We start from the raw sequence: 25,959 nt of genomic DNA, 5'->3' as shown, positions 1-25,959 counted from the left end.
AGTTTGGAGACTGAGTCACAGTGGAATACATCTTTCGTTACTCCTGACAATGCCACTGCTGATTCCAGGTCTGGGTGTCTCAGCAACATCTTGCATGGAGATGCAAGATGTTTATCTACAACATGGAGATGTTGTAGATAAAGGGAAGCAGCTTCCCATTGGTCAGGGACCCTCTTGAGATGGGAGGATTCTTTGTCAGAGTGGTGCCCACGAGAGTTTCATTTCCTCAGCCAGGCCATTGCCTTCCAAGCAATACCAGGCACTGAATGACTGAGTCCCTACTGTGTACAAAGCTTTATGGGATATGTAGCTTCAGCATGAGAGGCTGTTCTTTCTCTCAGGGTCTTGTAGTTGATTTGGGCTCATATGAGAAGTATAAGAAAAGTCGAGGAAGCCCAAACAAGCTCCAACATACCTGCAATCATCAAAAAGTACCCAATAAAAGTCTGTGCTGAGTTCCTGTGAGAGGTCCAGACAGTCTCTGACCACTGTCCAGGCAAGACAGATGTTGCTGTTCACTGAAGACAGGTTTCTTGCTTGGTTCCCATGAAAGTTACTGCATCAGCTCTAGCTTATCTGACCATCATGAAATGCCTCCAAGAGGATGCTAATGGTGCTTTGATTTTATAGATAAGGAAGAAGAGGCTCCAAACAAAGAGAGCGAGGTGAATATCTTGGGTATTCTGCTGCATGTCATGCACTGTAATTGGAATTTGCAGAATCCATTTAATTCTCCCAACAGCCACTTAATATATTCTTATTGTCATGATTGTCATAATCATCATCATCACCATCATCAACATCTTTACTATTCCAAATTTACAGCCAAAGAAATGGATGTGCAACACAGCTCAGACCATCCAGATTATGCTTGACTTCAAGTCTTAATCTTTTCCCCTTTCTTTTTCTTTTTGCCATGTGGTATGAATCAGAGAAGTAAAGAGGAAGTGAGCTGGCATTCTGGGCAGGGGAGAGGTTTAGGTGGAAGTTCCCTGATGTTTGGGAAGCAGTCCTAAGTCTATTTGAGAGGCAGTCTCAGATTATCACTTTGAACTCTCCAGTATGGATGTGTTAGGTGGTAGAGGAAAGCTCTGGAAAGATGCTAGATAAGGTAGAGATGTGTCACAGAAGTCTGAGGATGTGATGAAAGCCAGCTCAGAGGAAAGATTGGGCAGCCAGAGCTGACTACATCTGGGTGAAGGTTTATCAGGTGTTGATGTGGCCGTCAGTCTTTCAAACACATGTGACTGTGGTAGCCAGGAACATTCAAAGAGCCTACTTCACAGTTTCGTTGTTGTGACAGGGTCTCATGTACCCAGGCTGGCCCTGAACTTGCTACATAGCCAAGCATGAGTTTGAACTCTCGATTCTTCTGCCTTCACCTCCCAAGTGCAGGGATTATAGGAGTCACCACCCTGGTTTAAAAACACGGGCATATCAGTTGAGTTGCTGGGCTTCCCTGGGAGTCCCAGCATCACTTGGAGCACTTCAATGAAGTGGTTCTGCCAGCGCTGCTGTGCTAAAAAATCACTCATATAGTACTTCAAAGGTAGTGGAGACTCTGGTTGGGATGTTGGGTTCAGCAGTGATTGAACATATGATTCTTCCATGTGGGTATGGTAGCCTCCAAGAGTTTCAGGCAAGCAATTAGATCCTCAAAATTCTGAGTGAGAGGAAAGTTCATCTCAACCCAAGGGACTGGAACTGTGTCTCAAAATCATCATCATCATCATCATCATCATCATCATCATCATCATCTTCTTCTTCTTCTCCTCCTCCTCCTCCTCCTCCTCCTCCTCCTCCTCGTCCTCGTCCTCGTCCTCCTCCTCCTTGTCCTCCTCCTTCTTTTCTTTCTTTCTTTCTTTCTTTCTTTCTTTCTTTCTTTCTTTCTTTCTTTCTTTCTTTCTTTCTTTCTTTCTTTCTTTCTTCCTTCCTTCCTTCCTTCCTTCCTTCCTTCCTTCCTTCCTTTCTTTCTTCTTTTTTTTCTTTCTCTCTGTGCTCTTGGGCCTAGCTTACAGCTCCTTGAGGGGCTGCATACACTTCTTAAGAATGAGCACAGGACCTCACAAACGCTTTTTGAATCAAATAAAAACTGAGTTTCCTCCCAACCATTATGAGTGTAGGAATCTAGGCTGTTTTTTGAGTTATTGGGAAATAGGGTAAGGAGAAGCTGATTGGGGACATGGAGTGAGTTTGCTAAGGTCTGCATTCACTCATTCATTATGTGCTTTCTGAGCTCCTACAGTCTGTTGTGAATTTCCTGGGCACTCAGCACAGGGCACAGGAGAGTAAATGGAGCTCTACTGTGACATCCGTTCTAGGGTCCACTCAGCTTACTGGGCTAGGAGGAGAGATTCCTGTGTGGGGCTTTTAGGGTGTAAGCATACTCCTAGTGATAATCCCAAGAGCACTGCAGGAGTAATGCTGAGGAAATTCTTCTTTCCTCCTGAGTTACACATTTGAACTTGAAGTTCAAATTCAGCACTGGCTTTACAAATACATTTTTTATGGCCGTCAGTGTTTCTGGGGTGTGGTTATGTCATAAAAGATTAAGTTGCCCTGAGTTCTTCTTCCTACCCTGTGGCTTAAAAAGCACCCCCAAGCCCCAAACAAAACATTTTCCTTCCTTTCTTCCATAGGACTCTCCAGGGACTGCAGTCTTGTCTGGGACTGCAATAGCAGAGACTCCTGGCCAGGCCCAGCCAAAATGGCTTGGGAAGTGATTTTCTTGAAGGAGCCTGGGGTTTATAGAAAGGCTTTTTATGCTTCACCACACTGAGTTGCATTTGGAGGAAGTTGGCAGACTCCAGAGAAAGAACTTAATTCTTTATATATTTGCTATATTCTATTTTAGTGGACATGGAAAACAGACCTGACTGGAGAGCCAACTTATTAATTATTAATTATTTTTAGCTCATAAAACCCTCATTCACAGTCTTTGTTCTTTTTTCTTTCTTTCTTGTTTGAAGTTTCTTTGCTCAGTTGAGTTCAGGTCCTTTCTGAGGCCTAACATCTAGGCTACACTTTGAGAAAGGAAGATGGTCCTGTGGCTGATGTCATGTGAAGAGGACAAAACTTCTCCTCTTCTATTCCTTCCATGTGCACAGCTGGTTTCTACATCTGGACTCTCTGTCTCCCTCTCCCTAGATATCTGCTTGCCCTACAGAGATCATCGTACTTATTGTTCTGGGAGGAGGGAAGGAAGACTCACAGATTCCAGGAACGAGATGGGCATGCCATCTCAGAGTCTCTGTTCTGTTTCAGACCAAGGGCACCCTTAGTTCTTGAGTTTCTATGAAGCTTTTCTTATGAGGAACTTCACCCTAACACTACATTAACAATAAAGCCCCAGGTTCAGTCCTGACTCTTCTGGTCATTAGCATCCTCAGATAAGGAGGATGCCATTTACTTTTTCAAGTCTTAATTTTTCATCTGTGACAAAGGGAATGATGTCATATTCCAAGAGAGATACTGTGAAGACCAGGTGGGTCACTGGGTATGGAATGCGTGACTATCGTGTATATCATCTGACTATGTGAGCACACCCTAGTTTGCTCTGGTTCAGATAATCCAAATATCTCAGAGTTTCTTATGAATTGGTGAATTAGCTGGTAGTTCTGTGAGGAGGAGGGCAGAGGGGGATGGCAAGGAATACGTGTGGCAAGCTTCTGATAGACAGAGGACCACAGGCGGATGCTGAGTTGTTTGGCGAGGCAAGAAAGTTCCATTGGTATGACTGTAAGCTGAAGGCCTAGAGCCAAGAGACACTGCTTGTCCTCCTTGTGCACAGGTCCCAGCTCAGCCTGGGCTTGTTAGACGGCCAGGGAGGCTGCTCGCTTCATTTGCTCAGGTTGCTATAACAGGCTGCAATAATCCCGGTAGCTGATATAACAACAGGAACTTATTTCTCCTTGTAGTTCTAGAGCCTGGGAAGTACACAATTAAGATGCTAGTAGATTCTCTGTGTGGTGGGGGCTGGCTTTTTGTTCATAGATGGTACCTGCTTCTTGCATCACCATGTGGCAGCAGAAGTAAGATGTCTCTATGCATCTTCTTCCACAGGGCTCCAAATTCCATCCCCAATGGTCAAATCACCTCCCATCAGCCCCACTGCTTACTACCACCCCCTTCTCTCTGTGTGTATATGGTACTGAGGCTTGACCCAAAGGCCTCATGTATGCTAGGCATACACTCTACCACTGAGCTCCATCCATAGTCCCCTCCCACCACTTTGACGATTAGGTTTCAACACATGAATTTGGGTGGGACACAAGACTGAGACCAAGTCAATGCCCTCCTCAGGGGAGGGCTGAGAACAACCACTGCCCAGGCATCCTGCTGTCAAAGAGCATGGCACCAACAAGAGCATCTGACTGGGACATTTTCCTCCTGGGACCTTCTGGGGGTGGTTGGGATGCTACTTTGGGGGAAACCGGTGAGAATGTTTTGTGAGTTCTCAGGAGACGGTCCCCAGTTCTCAATAAAAACAGCTGGGGAGCCTAAGAGGAGATTGGAAGCCTTGGGTTATTCAGTTGGGAGCAGCAGTCAGTGAAATTGAGCTGTCACTCACCAGCCACACAGGACAGTGCGACCTGGGACCTGGAGTGATGCATGCATAAGAAATTAACATTTTAGGTGTTTCTGAAACATCAGTGGTATGTGGAGGAAAAAAATGAGTTTTAGCATAAGGTAACACAGTCCTAACATGGATGTGACTGTGATGGGTGGTGTTGATTGTCAACTTGACAGGCTCTAGAATCAACTCTAGGCATCACTGCTGGGGGTTGTCTTGATTAAGTTAGCCTCTGGCCCACAAGAAATGATCTTGATTAGGCTAACTGAAATGGGAAAACCTACCTGTACTGGCTGGTTTTATGTCAACTTGACACAAGCTGGGGTCACCAGAGGAGGGACCCTCAGTTGAGAAAATATCTCCACAAGATTGGGCTGTAAGAAGGACTGTAGGGCATTTTCTTAATTAGTGATTGATGGAGAGACATTTCTGTTTGCCTTATATGGTAACTGGAGAAATTGAACCTGGCATACATGGTGTGCCTAACAGAAACCTACTATTGTTAGGCATTTAGCAAATTATAGCTCTTTATTATGAACATGCTGTGGCTAGACCTTGTTTCCAGGGTGGCATTGTGTGGATTGGCATGTACTCTGCCTGGCATGTACCTGTCATAGGGGACCTAGTCTCACTCTGCAGAGCTAGGAGTAATTTGACAGTTCTTACAGATTCCGTCATTGTGACGCTCAACACTAGGGCTGGTCCTTAGCTGTGTAGGCTGGAAGTGCAGACGTGCTAGTTAGTGTGTCTGTCTGTCCCTAGAAAATAGGTATCAGTTTTCGGTTGCTGCTGTAACAAGTTACCACAAACATAATGGCCTCAAACAAACTTATCATCTTATGTTTCTATGAGTCAGAATCCCTGTGGAGCATCAGGGTTGCCCTTTGCTGGAAGCTCCAGGTTAAGCTGATTTCCTGACTTTTTCTCCTTCCTGAGGCCTTCTCTCCTCCATGGCTTTCCCTTCCTGTGTGTTCAAGGGCAGTGTTGATTGTCCTGTCTTCCTAGCTCTTTCTTTGACGTCTTCCATCACCTACAAAGCTCCTTCTTTGTAAATTTTCTTTGCTGTATAACAACACTTGTAGTTGATTTTGGACTCATCCAGATGACCCAGGATTCCCAGCCCCAGCTCCTCACTTAATTACACCATTAAAGACTGTTTCACCATGTAAAGTAACTATTGATAAGTTTTGGGGTTAAGAAAACCAGCATCTTTTGCTGGCATTGTTCTGTCTACCACACTTGAAGTTAAGACCTGAAAACCGTTCTTCACACTAGGATCCACTTTTGGACCAGGGGAAGGACCTTTTTTCCCCTAGCATTTCCTCCAGTACCCTTATGGTATTTGTGCCTCTAGTCAGAGTCCTACTCACCACATACAATTTCACATATAACTATGGTTGTATTCATTTCCAGCTTCTTGCATTACCCTCTGAGTGTCTCCCATTATGCATTGTATTGGACACCCAGTGCACATAAGTGATGAACAAGGAAAGAATTCAGAAGTACTTGGTTTGTTTTTGAATGGTCTTGGCTATTACTCCTGCTTGGAAAAGATGGATGAGACTCCAATGATTCAGGACTCACTGTGCATTGGTTCTGCATACATCAGTGTGAGAATCTGATAAATTGCCGGGTGGAAGCCAAGATAGTCAGGACAGATCAAGTCAGGGGATGGGGAAAACTAGTGAATGGAATCAATGATCTACATGCCGGAAATAAGCCAAGAAGCCAGGCAATGCTCCTTGGTAGAGTTCCTTATCACACCGTGTTAGAAGATTTCATGGTCTAAGAGACTTCCTGGGGAATGTGAAGACTTCAGACTTTAGATCCAAAACAATTAGCGTTCCCGCAAGCATGCACCCTTACTGTGATAACGTCCTATTTATTTTTCACAGAGGGACGGAATACCCTCCACAGTGCGTATTGTGCTGAATATTTGCTTTGTTTATATTGGAATCTGTGCATGGTACACTAGATGAATTGACAATTGCTATCCAAAACAAGCAAGTCTTTGGAGTGGGGAGTCTTCCAAGATACACCACCCAATCACCTTTGTCTGTGATTTGAACTCCACTGTCTCTCTCCCCTGTCCTTTCTGGTGTGTTTTCAGAGGTGAGTCTGGTTCATGAGGACTTCAGCACTGTGCAAAATGCAGCAGGCATGCTGCTGATCTCTATTCTTGAGCCTATGGAATCTCCGCATTTACTGACTTCTCTATCTTTGCTAGAAGAAGCCACCACTGGGATACACACTGAGAACACAGGGTTTGGAAGCATCTAACTTGGGTTTTGATGCTTTTCAGGTAATAGTAATGGCTATCCCTGAAGCCATCTTCCCTCTATTAATCACGGGCACGGAAAGGCAGGATAACATTGTCTTCTATCAAAGGAGCCACGACACAGCATGTTGCTGACTTCTGTTCTCAAGCATAGGACAGTTACAATAACTTTTTATTTAACAGGTTCCTGTCAATAATTGTACTTGGCAGTACCTTCTCAATTAAATCATAGAGCCTCAGGATGTGCAGCTGTAACAGTGGTGTGCTGTGCTTGTGAGCTCAGAAACTTTAGAAGAGGAGATTGCACCGTCCCATGACTTTTACTGTCTGATGGAGCCCCTTGGCCAGAGTTGGTTTGAAGGGATTTTCCCAATGTGAACAGAGCTAGCCTGATACAAATTTCATAGCAGGAAGATCTTGGTGATGGACACACAGACATGAGACCAACTTAGAAAGTCGTCTTCCCTCTGTGTTTATTGCCCAGGTTTTCTGTCTGGATGTGTCTCACACTGATGAGAGAGCCCAGAAAGCAAAGGTGCCTCTAGGGACAGAGTCTGAGTATTGGCCAAAGCCTAGGACCAAGGCATCTGTGTTGGTTATGCTTTGCAGCTTCTGGCTTCCTGCAAAGCAGCATGCCACACTGAAGCTTTTGTCTGGTCACAAGGGAAGGTCATCTTTGAATTTTGACGCCCTTCCTCCCAAATAGCATGTTTTTTTTTTCTTTTTTAAAGATTTTTGCATAAAGTAAAGGAAGAACAAAAAAATTGTATGGGCTATTGAAGAGCATTCCATTTAACAAAAATCTTCTAGAAGCGGTTATTTGCTGTTCCCTTTCATATGAAGCATGTCCTATCAACTGTAGGTGTTGTGAGTTAATTTTAAAGACTATAAATCTAGTGGAGTGGAGGTCGGCCCACTTACTTGTCTGTGTCCATAAATCTTCTAGAGGATGATGAGGTGGGCAGGAACCAGGTCCTCCTGGCCCTGGGCTGCACCTCTCTGTAGCTGGAAGTTTTTTCTGTGTCCCACCTGGGTGCTGCAGTTGCTCAGACCCAAGTAAGCACGTAGAGGCTTATATAAATTACGAACTGGATGGCCTATGGCTCAAGCTTCTTGTTAGCTAGCTCTTATAATTTAACCTATTTCTATTTATCTATAAGTTGCTATGTGGCCTCACCATTGGCCAAACAGTTTTATTTATCAACCAATCAGAGCGACACATATTCACAGCATCCAAAAAGACATCCCATAGCACCTCTCACTTTGTTCCTTTGGGGAGACGGATAGAAATTCAGCTCCAGGGTCTTCCAACACCGGCGTGTGCAGCTTTTGCGTTTCAGGTTCATGTTCTCACCATGCTCTGTAGCATTCTGCTCAGAGAGGGAAGCTTAGAGAGAAGAGTGGAACATATGGTAGGGAGAGAAGGAAGCACTGAAGGAGGAAGATGGAGAGAAACACAGACAGCGGAGGCTGAGTCTCGCCACCTGTCTGTGCTTGGCTTTCTGGTTTAAAGATGGAGATGATTGTTATGAGCTCCCTCAGTCTGTCAGGACTGGGGCCTGTGGTAAGGAAAGGAAAGTTTCGAAGAGGGTTGAATTAGAGTTTACTTTTTGTGTTGGCTGAGTGCTTTTCCTCCATGCTCTGATCCAGGCACTGTACAAACAAAGTGGACCGGGATTTGGGCTGCAGTCCTTTCAGCACACGTGACAGTCACTTAAGTTAGATTGATTTCAGAAGGATGAGTAAATAGGGAAAAGAAACAGACCAGTGATTGTACAAATATAAACAGATGCAGAGCATAAGCAAACTGGTTAAGAACAAAATGTTCTCTTGGTAAGAGGAGCAAAATTATCCTGCAAAACCCTGAAACAGAAAGTAGATCCCTTACTTGGAATGAGTCCCAGTGGAAGAACTGTACATTATCTCTTGGTGGAGTTTTCTTGGGGGTCTTGTCAAGTTTGAGTCAAGGTTGTGGTTAGGGAAGGAGCAGACAGGACAGCATTCTAGGGATTAAGGTAGAAGTAGCTGAGAGAATGGTGTCCACAGCACACCTCAGTCACCCTCACTGTGTTGGTGCATTTAATCATGAATATGTAGAGTCCCAACCCTGCAGTGTAGAATTATTAGCCTCATTTTGTGAATGAGAAACTTCAAGTTCAGAGTGGTTAAAGGCTACATTGCTGGTATGTGGCAAGTCCTAGCTTGGGTTTCCGAGTTCATGTTCTGTCTTAAGGATTATTCCACCCTGAGAAGCTTCGAAACAAGAATGGGAAAGAAGGAAAGAAGGAAGAGAGGAAGAAAGAAAGAGAGGTAGGGAGGAAGGAAGGAAGGAGGGAAGCGAGGAGAGAGGTGGAGAAGAAGGGAAAGACATGGGAGAGTTAGAATTGGGATGACTTGGGTATCTTGAGATATGTGACTTATATCCTGCTCCCGATTTGTACATGTTTTTTGTTTTATTTTATTTTAACAACCAGTTAGAAAAAGGCTCTGAAGTACAAGCATATTAAAATCTAGTAAAACCCAAGAGGCCTTGTCACATTTTGTCTGGCAAAGAATGTGGGGATAGCAGCTATGTGGCAGAGGGTGACATTAGCTCATAATGTATTAGATGTCCTCCATATTTCCACACCTGCTCATCAACATCATCTTGAATGCCATGCCCCCTATCCTAGCATTTTGTTGCTTTGTCTCATCCCTCTGGACAGCTGTGACTTTTCTTCTTCCTTCTGGGACTGGACCTGGTGAGTCTGATTTCTCTGTGTCTTTTGTATGTGCCCTGTCTTGACTAGTGACCCCTTCAGGGAAAGAAGCGTTTTGCCCCCTTTGAGGACTTATATTGCACATACATTATGAGAATTGCTAAATGATGTTTGTGGAATTGATAGGAGAAAGTAAGTGTAGCTGTGAAGACAACCCAGTCCCTGAGTCAATAGTTGGAGCCTGAGAAAGATCATGTACTGGCTTGGGTTAAGACTTCAAACACTTGATGCTACTTTAGACCTCAAGCCTTCCTTTCTCTCCCCTCTCAGAGCCCTCTGGAATTGGGGAGATAATACTATTTATTCCCAAGTTGGGATAGAGCTTTGTGGTGGAGTGGTAGGTGGTAGGTGCAGCCTAGCCTAGCACAAGGCTTTGGGTTTGACCCACAGAACTGCAAAAAAAGAAGAGAAATATTAAGGGGACATGGAGGAAGAGGAGAGAAAAATAACACATGTTGTTGAGATGTGTTTAAATCCAGAAATGTTTAAATTGGATTTTCTTGATTACTGGACAACAATGACTTTTGAACAACATTTTTAGGGACAAAACCAGAGCAAAATAAGAAGAACAACAAAACTTTGGTGTGTACTCCATAGACACATCGCTCTGGTGTGTGCTCCATAGGTATATCACTCTCCTGTGTGCTCCGTAGGCACATTGCTCAGTTGTGTGCTCCATAAGCACATCACTCTGTTGTGTGCTCCATAGGCACATCGCTCTGGTGTGTGCTCCATAAGCACATAGCTCTGGTGTGTGCTGCATAGCTCTGGTGTGTGCTGCATAGCTCTGGTGTGTGCTCCATAAGCGCATCACTCTGGTGTGTGCTCCATAGGCACATAGCTCTGGTGTGTGCTCCATAAGCACATAGCTCTGGTGCGTGCTCCATAAGCACATAGCTCTGGTGCGTGCTCCATAAGCACATTGCTCTGGTGTGTGCTCCATAAGCACATCACTTTGTTGTGTGCTCCGTAGGCACATGGCTCTTGTGTGCTCCATAAGCACATCACTCTGGTGTGTGCTCCGTAGGCACATCGCTCTGGTGTGTGCTCCATAAGCACATAGCTCTGGTGTGTGCTCCATAGGCACATCGCTCTGGTGTGTGCTCCAAAGGCACATCGCTCTGGTGTGTGCTCCGTAGGCACATTGCCCGGTTTTGAATTTTGACAGTGTAGCTCTGGGATTTGTTATAAAGGTCATTCACCCTCTTTCACTTCTTTGATGCTTCTCAGGTCCATGGAAGAAAACTTCCTCCTCCTTCCAGACAAGTCCCTACTGAACAAGGCTCACCCTCCCTTGAAACCACACTTGGTGCAGAATACACATGCCGAGTGGCATCTCACTCCAATTCCTGATTTCCTTAATGATATATTCAAAGCATGGCATTGGGGGCTATCATTTTAGTACTGGAAAGTGGAGGTGGGAGGATACCAAGTTCAAGGCTAGCCTGGGCTACAACTTAAAAAAACACAAGGTACCTCTTTTGATGGCTGGAAAGCTATGTAGGGCCTAAATAGCTCCAAATTTGCTAAGAGAAAAATTGTCACAAATACTCCGACTCTAACTCTTAGCATCACTGGGATTCTGTTAAAGTCATCAGTAGGGACTTTAACAGTAGGACAGGACTGACTGGGGGCCTCGACCCTCTCTGATGAGCCTTCCTTTTCCCCTTCTGAAGGGGATGTGCAGAGGAGTAACAACCAAATGACAGATGGCAGGAACGTCAGTACCAGTAACTAAGGGTAAGGAAGAGCTGGCCTGTGGAGGGGTGAAAAGAACCCATACCGACACATGTGTCTGTGTTCTTTTTCACTTATTCTGTGTGTGTGTGTGTGTGTGTGTGTGTGTGTGTGTGTGTGTGTGTGTGAGAGAGAGAGAGAGAGAGAGAGAGAGAGAGAGAGAGAGAGAGAGAGAGAGAGATTGAAATTGAAAGGGAGAGAGGTAGGGTAGAGCTCAGAGAGTAATTTCTAAGAGTCAATTTTCTCCTTCCACTATATGGGTATGGGGATAAAACTCAGGCAGCAAATTCTTTTGCCCACTGAGTCAACCCCTGTGTCTACACAGGCAAATAGAAAGTTGAGGTGGGGACTAGGGGCTCTATAGGGCAGATGAGACCCTTAGTCTCCCCCCAAAACAGCCTCACCTCTTTTATTCCTCTTTATTTTCCCCTTCCCCATAGTAGGAACACAGTGAGTTAATATGTTTTGGCCAAACTGTTAGGTAGCTAGTTAGCGTTAGCAGACTTGAAGGTCACTGAGTATGGCTCTCTCTTCTACCATCAGCAGTTGTAAAACCAGGTATGGAAACTGCAGGACTCTGATTACTGGTCAACGGAATGGGTACTGAGTCTTATATTTGGCCCTTGGAAGAGACCTGACATTCTAAACTGCACAGGACAGCAGAAGATTACTATCTAGCCAGAACAAAGGCATGCCATTGTCTCCTCCCTCAGAGTTCATCCAAGAGGGCCTGCCAATCACCCCAACAGGAACTGTTGCCCAAGAAATCTATTTCAGAGGCTTTGACATTCTAAAGCCTAACCACGCTCGTGGGCACAGTGGTTCTTGTGGCCACTGTCTACCCTCACCCTTTTAATAAACCCTGTCTTCTACAGCCCACACTACGTCTCATCGGGATTTCACTTCGTGGGGATCATAAAGACCAGGAAACTGAGAAGAAACCGGAGTGAGATCCTAGTAGGGAAAATATTTTGAGGTTTTGTCTGACCCAGTGGCTTTCTCTCCCTTTGTAGGTCTGCAGCACGAGTCTTTCATCCTCTGGCTCTTCCTGGTTGGTCTCTGTCTTGATTTCTCACAGACCTGGGTCTTTTAAGTCTCCCCTGACTCATTCTCCACTTCCAACCTCAAGGTCCCGGCCCCTCTCCTCTCCTCTCTTCCCTCTGTCTTGTTTAGTCCCCTCCCTCCTCTTCCCTCCCCTTCCTTCCTCTCCTCCCCACTCTGTGGCAGTCTCAAATTTGCTAAGATGAATTTTTTCAGTAAACATTTTGTTGTATTTTACATAACAGACACCCCTGCCCCACCCCAGCCATGAAGTAACACAGCAGTATCTGGGATGTAGCCCGGTAGTACCAGGCCTGCTTAGCACGTGCAAGGCCCTGGGGTCCATCCCCAGATCCATGTATATCTAGTGAAATCTCTCCCAGAATGCATCTGGACTTGTTGTTTTTCTCTATTTCTTTTTTTTAAATTAAAACACAAACACCACCACTACCCAAGCAAAAACAATTATATTCTTATTATGTCTCTATAGTATATGCTCTGAAGTAGATGGTGTTATTCCCACTTCCAGGTTTAGAGACGAACACAGAAAAAGTTATTTTGAAGTTGAGGACAGAGCCAGGGAGGGTCTGGATTCTGGATGGTAAGACTCTGGGGCTACTCCAAGCATTCACCTCTGTGCAGGCAGCCCACTATGTGGAAACCTGCCTTTCCCAGGAGGTCTGGGCTCTCTGTGAGACAGAGACAAAACCAGAACCAGAAGGCCTCTGGACTGGGGAACCCATGGTGGGGATAGGACAACAGATGTGTGGTTTCACTCTGAAGCTAAACTCTAGCAAGGGGGGAAAGATTTTTTTTTTTTTTTTTTTAGAAAATTATGAGTTCAATTTATCATCCACAGCAGTAGCTACAGGAGTGTTGCGGGAGAAGGTCTTGTACCCTCAGGAAGACTTCGAGAAGAAAATCAAGGCACCAGGCAAGTAAAATGTCTGATGGGTAATGACCCCTTGTCACCCCTGCCCACTTCCTGCAGAAAAGGCTGGGAGGCTGAGAGCCCACCCTTTGCCTTCTAAAACCGTGTCTTTGAATTGAGCAAGGCTGCACTCAGAAGCCAGGGGGGAGATGTGGGTATTACAAAGCTCTCCAGAAAGCCCGATGCTAACTACACAAAGATTCTATTGTTTAGGAAAGGCAACAGCTTCAGACTACCTTGCCAGTGTCTGCCTGACCTTTTGGTGGGCCTGAGGGCTTTGAGGGGGGAAGTGAGGAATGCTGTGTGCTGATTGTTCCAAAACCAGTTCCTGTATGCAGAGATTGATTTGATTTTTTAAGTTGCTAGACTTTGGCCTTCTTTTTTTATTTTTTGTTTCTGTGATGTGCCACGTGTACTGTTTGTACATCTGACCATAGCAGAGATGTCAAAATATTCGCATTGTGGATCTGAGACTAAAACTGAAGATGGAGACAGAAGGAGAGATAAAAGAGGGTGTGGGGGAAGGGACGGAGAAAGAAGTGAGTCCCAGGCCCCCCAGCATGACTGAGGTGGGGCTCGGACCCTCCACGGTCCCCTCGAGTGCAGCTGCCAGACAGATGACTGTAACCCAGACACAGGCCTGTGTAGGGTGCTTCCCTCCCCCGCCCCCGCCCTCCCTCCCTCCCTCCCTCCCCATTCTCCCCCGCCACATGTGCTCATTCATTTTCTTGGCTGAGCATTTGGGATTTTCCTATTGTCATGGTTCTTTGAGACAGGCTTCGCTCCCCTTGATTGTTAGAGGATCGCCTTAAAAGACCATTTTATTACACCAGTGTCGCAGATTTTCTGAAACAAGAGTCTTAGAAATGCGGGAGATGGTTGGGACAGGGAACCAACGGTGGGTGGTCAGCCTCCCTGCCGAAGGTCGAAGGTCACTGACGGAGGCTTGAGACAGCTGCAGGTGAGAACTCCCGAGGCAGCCTGGTTGCAATATTCCAGGGCTTAATCAGACATGCTTGTCCCAAGTGCCCAATGCAACTACCCAGGCCACCACACCCTTTGGAGAGGATGACCGACCTTGTGGCATGGAAGGGGGTTGCATTTAAGGCTTATGGGTTGTGTCTGCTGGTGTCATTCCCATTTCCTTTATCACAGAGGACTGGTTGGAATTCTGAGTCTGTTTTCACTTACCTTCAGACAGCATTCACAAAATTGATTCCCAAGGCAGCTAACTCCATTTCTATTTTAGACCCAAAGGCGCCTTGATTTACTTGGGAGATTTTTTTTTTCCTCTGGCAGGGCCTGTGGTTAGGTCTGTGTCTCTGTAAGCTGGAAGAAAGAGTACTACTTTCTACCCTACCTGGTTCACTAATGTCCCTTCAGTAATGGATCTGGTGACGGCAGGGAGAAACACTGCCTTCAGATCCGGTCCTAACACTCAAGCACAGCTGGAAGCACACATCTGTGTGTCTAAATATTTCATACTCATTGCCAAATGATGTCCAGTTCTGGCAGGCTGCCTGCTGAGGACCCCTGGAGCCTGTCTCTCAGCCTGGAAGCTAGTTCGCTGGAAACTGAAGGAGTGTGCTCTCCCAGGGAGCAGCCCTACTTTTGTGAGTTGAGCATACTTTGGCTGGGTGAGGTGGAAGCTGAGTCTATGCCTAGGATGCCTGATAGGTCACTGGAGCCAGCTGAACTCAGGATGCAGACCATGGAACCAAGACAAGCTCCCACTAATACATCTCGTGTGGAAAATCTGGATTTTTAAGTGGTTCTGAGAACCTCCCAAAGTGAGGCCAGCGAAGCAGAAGAAAAGGGAAAATCCACTTGCTTGAGACCTGGGTAACAAATCTTTTACTTTCCCTCAGTGCAGAGGCTGCAACCTTCTTTTTTCCTCTCCCGTCACTCAGCACCCCCACACGTGAGAGCTCTGAGTCACTAGGTATGCCCACCAGTGGCCCCTTTGCATCCCTCCCCACCCCCACTTCCCTTTTCTTTGATTTCCTCTATTCAATCAGTTGGCAAACTTTCTGGAAATGTCCTTTTGAGATCCCGAAACGAAACAGAACAACAACAAAATCCCTCTTGGGTGCTTGTGGTTTCAGCAGTTGAGCGGGAGTCTTCTAACATACAAAGTCCTGACTGGAGTCCTGGGCCTGGCTCTTAGATGCTCCTGCTCCTTCACACTTCTCAGCAAGCCTGAGTCAGCCTGAAGGGATTACCCTGTATGGTCCAGGAGCGAGCTAGTGCAGTTAAAGGGAGCAGGGCCGCCAACAACAGGACGGAGCCTAGCTTGGAGGGATGTGACAATGGGCTTGAAGGCTGGAGAGCACCAAAAGCAGGAAACAGGAAAACCAAGGTCACCGATGCTCATGTAACTCTGGAAGGTTCCCAGCCCTGATACACCACTGACGACTCAGTCCTATTTCTCATTGCTTCAGTCAAGGACATGAGACATCTAGGTAGAGTGGACAGGTGTAAGGGACAGTGACCAATTCCTGATTTCCAGGAAAACGTTTAATAAACACAAGAAGTCAGAAGACTCACCCCAAATCTAGTAACAAAGACTACATTTCTGAAGAGCTAAAAGGAACGTTGAGCTGGTTTGTCACTATCCATCCGTCCTGCCCCAACTCGCCCAACCTGATCCCTCTTATTCCCATAACTCCATTCCCCATCCCCTTCACTCCAAGTTTACCCAGGAGATCTCATCTATTTCCCTTTTCCAGAGAAATCCATGCATTTCTCTTTGGGCCCTCCTTGTTACCTAGATTCTCTGGGGCTGTGGATTGTAACCTGGTTATCCTTTACTTTACAGCTAATATCCACTTATGAGTGATATACCGTGTTTGTCTTTCTGGGTCTGGGTTACTTCACTCAGGATGATTATTCTCTAGTTCCATCCATTTGCTTTCAAAATTTCCTGATGTCATTGTTTTTTTAAACTGCTGAGTAATACTCCATTGCGTAGATGTGCTTCTTAATATGTTTTTATTTTCTAAAAATATAGCTAAAATAAGTGACTATGGTTGATTAGTTCTAAAGAGTAGAAGGCATCTATATTAGAAGAATCAGTGGAAATCCTTCAGATTTCCTTGGTGGATGGATTATGTGAGTTATCTACACCCTGTTGTCCTGTTAGACCCATACCACATTACTGAATTGTACTCCTCAGAAAGGTCTGTTATTTCAGCATGCTTTAAAGCACATGTTTCCTTTCTAAATCTGCAAGCCTTAATATTACTGGATATGGAAATAAAGAATTTTAAATGTCAACAATTTCTCGCATTGTATTTACAAAGAGAACAGACTCCACCAATGTGGATGGTTGAAGCTTTAAATGTTCCAAGCAAATGTTCACTTCCAGCGGAAGTTCTATTCTGTATGCCTGATGGAGTCACTGGAAACATGTGTCTCTCAGCTGGCCATTTCCCTCCAGGGACAGGCCCTTGTGGGGAGTGAAGAAGCCCTGAGTGAGCGAAGTCCTGAGTGAACGTGCGTTGTTATGTGGACACAGCCATGCCAAAGAGCCCAGAGCCCCAGACTCAGAAGGAAATAGCAAAGCCTTCCTCCTACCCCTTGGCGTGATGCTCCAAGAGAAATGTCAAAGCCTTCCTCTGATCCATGTGTGATGTTGACAGTGTGTCCAGAAAATGTCCACCGTTGCTTTCTCATCCTGGATGTTTATGGCCTGAAGACTGTTCCTACACAGACTGCTCCTACTGAGATAAGCTAAATCTGCTCCTTGTTTGTCTGTGTGCAATAACCCCGCCTCCTTGTTCAACTGTGTGGCGAATTGCCTCTCTGTTCAGTGAACTTGTGGTTGCTGAGGCTTCTCCAGCAAAGAGCTCAGTCTACCGGACCCTGGCTTTGCTTTCTGTGTGTTCCTCTGTGTTTGTTGTTTCTTTGTCCCCCCCACTGCCTCCATCAGGTCCATTTGTGGAGCCGTGCTGGATACACAGCAGGCCCTCATCTAAAAGCCTGGTATTTGGGTCCACTGAACAGCACACCTACCGTAAATTGTTTGATGCTGCGTGTCCTCATGGGGATGAGTAAGGGCAATCACACAATTATTGTGAGGTTAACAAAGATAAAATAGCCAACTCATGCTGTCCACAGACCTTAACTGTGTTCTCAAGCATGTCCGACAGGCTGCCCTGGGTCACATTAACCCTTGAACCGATGCTTGCTCTCCCTCCTCCCTCTCCCTCCTCCTTCCCTCCCCTCACCCATCCCCTATCATTAGTGAGAATATCTCTTCCCTAGCCTTTTGCGTCTGCTCCCTCCAGACATCTCAGGTTTGAATAGAAAGTATCTTGGGTCTCATTTTTCATCTCACCTGGGCTGGCTTGGTCTAGAAACTCCACTTTCACACCCTGCCGCTCCCACACAGGCTACTGATCCTAAACAACCATTTGTTTATCCTTGGTCAAGACTGTGATTTTTAGGAATGCTAAACATTAGTTGCTACATCCAGAATGAGGACCATTGTGATCTTTTCTTCAATGTGCAACTCTGCTCTTTCTAGAAGCTTTCCAGTGATCCAGGAGTTGTAACTCAGGTCCTCTGTTGGGTCATTTACAGTTTTCCACATCCCTATAGTCTCCTAAGTCTTATTGGGAACAAGGTGCCTAGTCTTCTAGCAAAAAAAAAAAAATCACACCTTAGTGCTTCTGGAGTGCTAGGAATACCTGGATTAGATCACTTGTGGGAGAGTCAGAGGTGGTTTTGAATATGAAGTGCATAGACAGTAGAGAAACCCCACCCCCAGATCCCTCTCCACCAGTCACCAGCAGAGCTGCACATTGCTCGGCTGATTTTTCTCAGAGCTGTTTCCTATAACGTCACTCATAATTGTTCCCATTTTTAATTTAGTTTCTATGTACTTACGTCTTAGCGTCTCATTCAGAGTCCTTGATGAGAATAGGCATACTTCCTGCATCTCGTCGGCATCTTTAGTCTTAGCACAGAGTATATTAATCACAATAATTGGAGCTATGATAAAGACAAAGAAACACACTGCCTCCTACCCCCCCGCCCCCAGTTCCTGTATGCTGTGACTTTGAACATGTTAATGTACTCCACATTCGTGAATTCTGGGTTTCCTTTCTGACTAATCTGAGCTCTCTGCTTCCCTGCCTTGGTCTTACAGTCCCAACTGTCTGCTGGATAACTGACTTTTTGGGTTGTAGCATAGAGGACTATGGCCTATCCTGTCTTGTCTTATCATGCCTGTTCCAAACCATTGTCATTTTGGATTTCAAAATATTTCTATCTGTAGCTCAGAGCTTTTCCTTCCAGGCTCAATTGGCTGTGGTGTTTTTACTTGGGGTATACATGTGTATGTGCTGTGTAATATGGGGGTACTAGTGTGTGTGTGTGTTGTCTGCTGTGGTGGAGGTGGCATGTATTATATATGCATGTGTGTGTTGTGTTGTGTGGTGGTGACTGTGTGTGTTGCATGGTATGGTGGTGGTGATGGTGATGGTGGTGTGTTTGAGATACCGCATCAAGGAAGAACTGAGTCTTAGTTTTTCATTCACACGGAAGTATAATATCTTTGGACACTTTTACTTCTAAACATAGTTGTCCCAGGAATATGGCAAGGCATCCTGTAGCCTTGTCCATACTCTCTGTTCCTGTGAGGTCAGCAAACCTAACTTCCCTTTGCTGTCAGGGTCAGTTATTTAAGCCAATAGCATTTCCACTACGTCAATTTCCCATCACTAAGAACAACTGAAATGGCTTATGATGGTTAACTTTGCAGTCCACTTGCTGGGCTTGAAATCACCTGGCAGATACACCTCTAAGTTTCTGTGTGAGGCTGGACCCAGAGAAGGTTAACTGAAGAGGGAACAATTGCTCTGAGCATGGGTACCACCATTGCATGGCTTGGGGCTGGGGTCCTGGCCTGAATAAAAGGAGGAAGCCAGCTGAGCACTGGTGTTCATTTCTCACTTCCGGGTCCTTTTGGGCCTCTTCCTGCCACCATGGATCCCACGATGCCTTCTCCACCATAATGGACACTACTCTCCCAAGTTATGAGCCAAAGTAAACCTTTCCTCCCATACGTTATTTTTTTCCTCAGGCATTCAGCCATGACGATAAGAACAGTATGAATTAAAGATCACACAAAAACAATTCATTTCTTTAAATATTGCCTCTTGGCTGAATTCAGCTCATCACCATTTTAGTAAATAAAAATGAAAATTATGACAACTTAGTCACATTCATTTGTTTGTGAGTAGTCTATGAATTTTTTCCCACCCTAGAGTGGAAGAGTTGCTGCATATGCCCAGTGGTGCCTCTCTGAGGGGGTCACAGGGAACACGCAGAGCGGAGGAATGGGACTAGGAAGTTACATCAGTGTTGATGCCTACGTTCCCTGTTTTACCCCCAAGCAGTAACATAGCCAAGAAAAGCTTTCCCTAGCACCATGTGACCATGAAGGGTATCTGAGTGAGAGCTCTAATAATCCTCATCTTGCTTGTTTGTCTATTTCCTTCGTCTTCAGATATGGTGTCATGTGGGTTATGTGTGGCCCAAAGGCCTTATTTCCAAAGCTAGAGAGAATAATAGGGCTTTGACTTTACATGCTGCTAAATAAATGCCCAATGAAGAGTTTCAGGTGCTCAAATTTCTCAATACCTAAAGAAAGAGGTAAATGCTGATCGACAGGAGTTAGAAAAAGGTATGAAGGTGTGTTGTCTGGATAAAACATCTACCATCGCATCATATTGACACTTCTATTTATAACTTAAAGTCATTAGCTACTTTGGATTGCAAATTTTTAATAGGCTGCCAAACAAGGCAGGCAAATCACTAGAATTGTCACCATTTATGGGGATAGCTTAAAAAAATGACAATTATAGTTCAGACAGTTCCTTTCATATTTAAAAAGGAAGTGTTAAGGTATCCATGCTCTGCTCATGTGTGCCTGCGTGTGTGCCCTTGCCCTTACAGTCATTCCAAATGGACTTATCAACATCTGGAAGCTGTATTGGGAAAGCCACATGTTTAGTTCTTAGCTTCAAACATCTTTGAAAGGAATGTTTTGTAAACTAGAGGCTACAAATAGTCAACCGAAAACTTTTCAATGCTTTACAGTGTTCTGAGTTACTGCAGAGTCGGACACCTGAAGCTCTCAACTCTAGGACAATGGGGGGCTGAAAAGCGAGCAGAGGAAGTTATCAACAAGAATGCAAATACATTAAAAGAGCTAAAGGTACCGCTGCACTCAGGGAATGATGTCCCCCTCCCTCTTTCTCCCCTAGTCTCGCCATGTTTCTTTCTGCCTTTTCCTTACCCTCTGTCTTACTCCTTTTCTTCTTCCTTCTCCCAATCCTTCTTCCTTCCTTTGTTCCCCCACTCGCTTTCAAAGTCTCAGCAGCCATGTGACTAGCACATAGTTTGGAAGAGAGTGCTGATGGATTGTTTGACAAGCAAAGGGCGGTTCAAATCCAGCCTCTTACATTGAAGAGTGGTGGGTAGAAAAGGAAAGAGAAGAGAGGAAGAAGGTAGAAAATAGGCCTGTGAGGGAGCACAAACGCTGTTAGACGGAAGCTGGGCTTGGGCAGCATGGATCCAGCCATGTGGAGGGTGGTGTTTGTGAGGTACTGCAGAATCCACAAGTCATTCATGTGTGTTGGATTACTCTGTATGACCAGCACTAGGAGAACCCAAAGGTGGGTAAACACTGTCTATGGATCCTGTCCTCCAGGTGTTTTTTGACGGTGTGTGGGCGAGTGTGGACATAGGCCTGGGAAGAGCATATAAACAGTGCGTTAGGAACACAGCAGAGGATCTTGTTTGTCACTTTACTTTGGCTCCACAAGGCTCCACGGAAGAGGTGACACTTGAACATAACCTTAAAGGTTGAGTGCTTTTTTCCTGTTTCTGCCAATGGAAACACTTAAATTAACAATTAATAACTCCACAGGCCGTGATGGCACATGCCTTTAATCCCAGCACTCAGATGCAGAGGCAGGCAGATGTCTGTGAGTTCAAGGCCAGCCTGGTCTACAGAGCGAGTTCCAGGACAGCCAGGGCTACACAGAGAAACCCTGTCTCAACAAATTAAAAAAAAATGAATTAATAACTATTACTCCCTTAGACAGTGTTCATAATGTTGCCTAAGCCATCTAAATTTTTGTGTTCAGTATAACCTGTGTGTGCTTTAGGACAACTTAGGGTTGCCTCCACTCTGTCAGCCCTAATCTTCTAATTTTTTAAGTGTCCTCACATGAGTGACAATGACCTGTGTTTACTTAGTGAATTTATCTCAGATTATACACACACCTTTTTATTCCACATTGTTTCTCTCACTACTGTATTATAAATCCCCCACTCCCCTTGACACACTGCCCTTGTACCCTGTCACATAAGGCATGAGGGAATGAAGTAATTGGGAAATTAGTGAATGAATGTGTCAAGTCCTCGTCACCCGAAGGATTATTCTTGGTTCATCTTGGAACTGCAGTCCTCACACCTGAGCCCTTTCGAATTAGAGAACTTGGAATTGTGTGTCTAGGTCGTAGTCCAAACTTTATCCCAGGACTATTTTATCTCACTATTTTAAATGAGCATATCTACACACCAGAGACACTTGGGATCAGGCATGTTTTCAGAGGAATATTCCCTATGATTGGGGGAACTACTCTCTGGGGAAACAGACAGCACCACCTGCATTGTTACTCAGGATGCAGCATGGGGGAAGGGCAAAGCCATTTGTTATGGCATCCAAACGCCTTCCTCATCTTCGGGTCTGTAATGTGCTTTACGTTCTTAGTCTTCATGGATCTTAATCAGAATTGGTTAAAGATTCCAATTCAGATGTTTAGACAAACTAATGTGATTCTTCTAGCTGGTTGCACTTTGGGATCCTACGTCTTTACCCTAGACCTCCTGAGTCAGAATTTTTGAGTCTTGGGCTTGGGAATCTATCTTTGTAAAAGGTTCTCTGAGTAATATGGTTGATGAGCCAGGCTAGTGAACCACTGCCAAATAACAGTCCAATTATACTGGTTAAGCACAGGACATTGATTCCAAATTGTAAAGCTATGAGATGGACTGAGCCCTGATTGAAGACATCAGTCAAGCAATCCATGTATATGAATAGCATATCTAATGACTCAAGATTAAATTTCTGTTTGCCTTACAGGGTCAACACGTCCATCTAATGTTGGAGTTCTGTAGTTTATTCCCCTGAGAGTTCATCTCATCTATTCCAGAAACTTTCCATGGGTGGAGGCACAGGTTTTGGTTTTTCTTTCTTTCTAGTAATTCAGAATGTAGGTCAGAATATTTGTGAGGACTCCTCACTCTGTAGATGAGAAGCGTCATAGCAATAAAGCCAGGATGTTATTATGCTGTTATTATCTCTAACTTAATTACTGAATGCCGGGTCATCCACTAGACCTTACTATTATGAGGAATCTATAAATGTATCTGACTAGCTATTTAAAAAGTGACCTTTAACTTTACAGGACCAAATGTAGGAGGTACAGGATGAGGATGAGTAACATGGGGATGAGCAGGTCATGCATAGGCAGCATGGTCTTCTGAGTCACTCTTCTTTTCTTTGGGAAGGAGTAAGGGGAAATAACAGGAAATCCAAAATACAAGTATGATGTAATTCTATTGTAATGAAATTAAATGAAAAGCAAGTCTTGTAACATAAAGTGCCTTTGCAGATTAAAAATTACATTAACTGTTAAAGGAAATAAGAACTAATCAAGTTATTTGAAAAGTTCCATCTTAATCAAAATTGGTGAAAGATTCCAATTTGAATGTTTAAACATATTAGTTTCCAAACGAATACGAAAGAAGAGATTCCTCCCTCCCAAGTATCTGAAAGTATCTTCACAAGCAAATAAACATTTTACATTTTTAGATAAAAACATGAAAAATATAAATAACCCTGATAACCAAATAATCAGAAATCACAGCATAGATGGAAGAAGACACGGTCACACTTAAATCACCCCTGGGTTCATTAAAACATCACAAACATCGTAGAAAGAAACAGATATTTTTTGAGAAGCTACTATCTCAGAGACATGCGCATAAACAAGTATTTCCAGTCGCTGGATGTAATAAAGAAGAGCTACAACAAAACCTTTCCAAGAATGCACTTGAGGTTACTGAACTTCTACCAAGATTTATTGCTTACAAAGGAACTAGGGCTGTATTTCCCCATAGTGACATCTTGCATAATAGAAATCTCCAAAATCAAGGCCAACAGCTATTATTCAAGACTCGTTATTATGCTAAGAAATGCAAATAAAATTATTCTTGTCACCCTGTAGCAGAACAAAATTAACTCGGTATAACAATATCTTTCTATGTAAAAAAAAATCAGGTATCATCTGTAGGGTTGCTGTTTCATGAGTATGATGAAATCCAGTAACTAAGGCATTAAGATATGTTTGACCAACAGAGCTCCACCTTGAGTTGAAAATTTATTTGATTTATATACACTAATGGAACGGTGACTATTTAGTTATGCTTATTTAATAAAGCAATTAATTGAAATACAGAACTACTAAAATGATGTTGACTATTGGTAAGCAAAGAAATTCACGTAAGTTGTTCAGTCAGCCAAATGCATTATTATATTTTAAGATGTAATATTTTACTCCCCTGATGCATATGTGGGTATAGAGAACAATTGACCTGTAAAATTCATTATATCTGTAGAAAGAAGTAAACAAATAAAAAGACTTAATAAGACCTAGTTGCTAAACTTTTATATTGCAGGTTTGTATAGAGTGCTGTTGAATATTTTAGCAGGAACTAGATTTAAAGCTTGGAAATTGTAGTATGCACTCTGCAATTATATTCCTCATGATTTTGCTCCTTGCCACATATTTTCACGTAAGCAAGTCTATATTTCTTTGAGCCCTACAGGCATAGAAAATAGAATATGATATCAGAATTCCCTCAGCTGATAGAAACCACAGGGTGGTTAGCTGTGTCATAGCTCAGGATACATGAATGGAGACATGGATTTGTTGGCTTGTATATTCAATAGGAAGTAAACTGTTTACCTTAATTTTACTGGATGAGATGGGTACCATCATTTTGACCTAGAAAAAGGGACATGGAAGCCCATTCAGAAGCATTTTCTATGAACAATGGGAGGACCAGCTTCATCATATTCCTGCTTACTGATCCACATCTGCTGGAATGTGGACAGGCTGGCCAGGATGGAGCCCCCAATCCAAACAGAATACTTGCGTTCCGGGGGAGCTATGATCTTGATTTTCATGGTGCTTGGTGCCAAGGTTACAATTTCCTTCTGCATCCTGTCGGCAATACCTGGGTACATGGTGCTGCCTCCAGACAGCACAGTGTTGGCATATAAATCCTTGCGAATATCCACATCACACTTCATGATGGAGTTGAATGTTGTCTCGTGGATCCCACTGGACTCAATGCCTAGAAAGGAAGGCTGGAAAATGGCTTCTGGGCAACGGAAGCGTTGATTTCCAATGGTGATCACCTGCCCATCAGGAAGCTCATAACTTCTTTCAAGGGAGGATGAAGCCGCTGCAGTGACCATCTCCTGCTCAAAGTCCAGGGCTACGTAGCACAGCTTCTCTTTGACATCCCGCACAATCTCCCGCTCAGCTGTGGTAGTGAAGTTATAGCCTCGTTCCGTCAGGATCTTCATGAGGTAATCAGTCAGGTCTCTGCCTGCCAGATCCAGCCGTAGAATGGCATGGGGCAGAGCATAACCTTCATAGATGGGCACAGTGTGAGTGACCCCATCCCCAGAATCCATCACGATACCTGTAGTCCTTCCCGAAGCGTACAGGGACAGTACAGCTTGGATAGCTACATACATGGCAGGTGTGTTGAAAGCCTCGAACATGATCTGAGTCATCTTTTCCCGGTTGATCTTGGGATTGAGCGGTGCCTCAGTGAGAAGAATAGGATGCTCATCTGGCGCTACGCGTAGCTCATTATAGAAAGTGTGGTACCAGATCTTCTCCATGTCATCCCAGTTGGTGACAACTCCATGTTCAATGGGATACTTCAGGGTCAAGATGCCTCGCTTGCTCTGGGCCTCATCTCCCACGTAACAGTCCTTCTGGCCCATACCAACCATGACCCCCTGGTGTCGGGGACGCCCCACCATGGAGGGGAACACAGCCCGAGGGGCATCATCACCACCAAAACCTGCCTTGCACATCCCAGACCCGTTATCTACTACCAAGGCAGACAAATCATCATCAATCATGGTTGCTGGCTAGGATCTTCCAGATGGATGAACAGAAGTTGAATAGAGGTAAGTTCTAGATTCAGATGTGCAAGAAAGAGAATGGATAATCAGAGAACACTTCACAACTGCCTTCAGAGAAGGAAGTCTGCACCTTGATCACAGTATTTAAAGGAACATACTGACCCCACCCATGTCCTATCCCACCAGTTCCCAGCATTTCTGGGTGGGGCTACCTTTGAGGTATTAATAATGATGATAATTACAGAAATCATTATTAGGCCTTCTTTCATAAAGAGAAAACTGGCTACCAAGTGGCTAAATCTCAGGGTACTGTAATTAGGCAACCCACACACAGCTGCCAGTCTGCTTGGCGAGGTCTCTAGATAACTACGTGATGCAACAGGGAATGTAACC

At 44.5% G+C, this 25,959-nt stretch overlaps 1 protein-coding gene across 2 annotated transcripts; it reads right to left on the bottom strand.

Moving 5' to 3' along the window:
• Positions 1–24,432: 24,432 nt before the first annotated feature.
• Actbl2 (actin beta like 2) lies at positions 24,433–25,563 on the bottom strand. Of its 2 annotated transcripts, XM_052742814.1 has the most exons (2): positions 25,435–25,563; positions 24,433–25,308 (listed from the first exon to the last, which is right to left on the bottom strand). In XM_052742814.1, exons 1-2 carry the CDS (start codon positions 25,561–25,563, stop codon positions 24,433–24,435), a joined length of 1,005 nt encoding a protein of 334 aa, XP_052598774.1. The 2 variants fall into 2 exon arrangements, with proteins under 2 accessions (XP_052598774.1, XP_052598773.1); XM_052742813.1 differs by having other exon boundaries at positions 24,433–25,563.
• Positions 25,564–25,959: the final 396 nt, after the last annotated feature.

Source organism: Peromyscus californicus, unplaced genomic scaffold, assembly GCF_007827085.1.
Source record: "Peromyscus californicus insignis strain IS unplaced genomic scaffold, ASM782708v3 Scaffold_18__1_contigs__length_77618521, whole genome shotgun sequence".
NCBI classification, from domain to species: Eukaryota; Metazoa; Chordata; class Mammalia; order Rodentia; family Cricetidae; genus Peromyscus; species Peromyscus californicus.
This window is presented reverse-complemented; position numbering and strand designations above follow the sequence as displayed.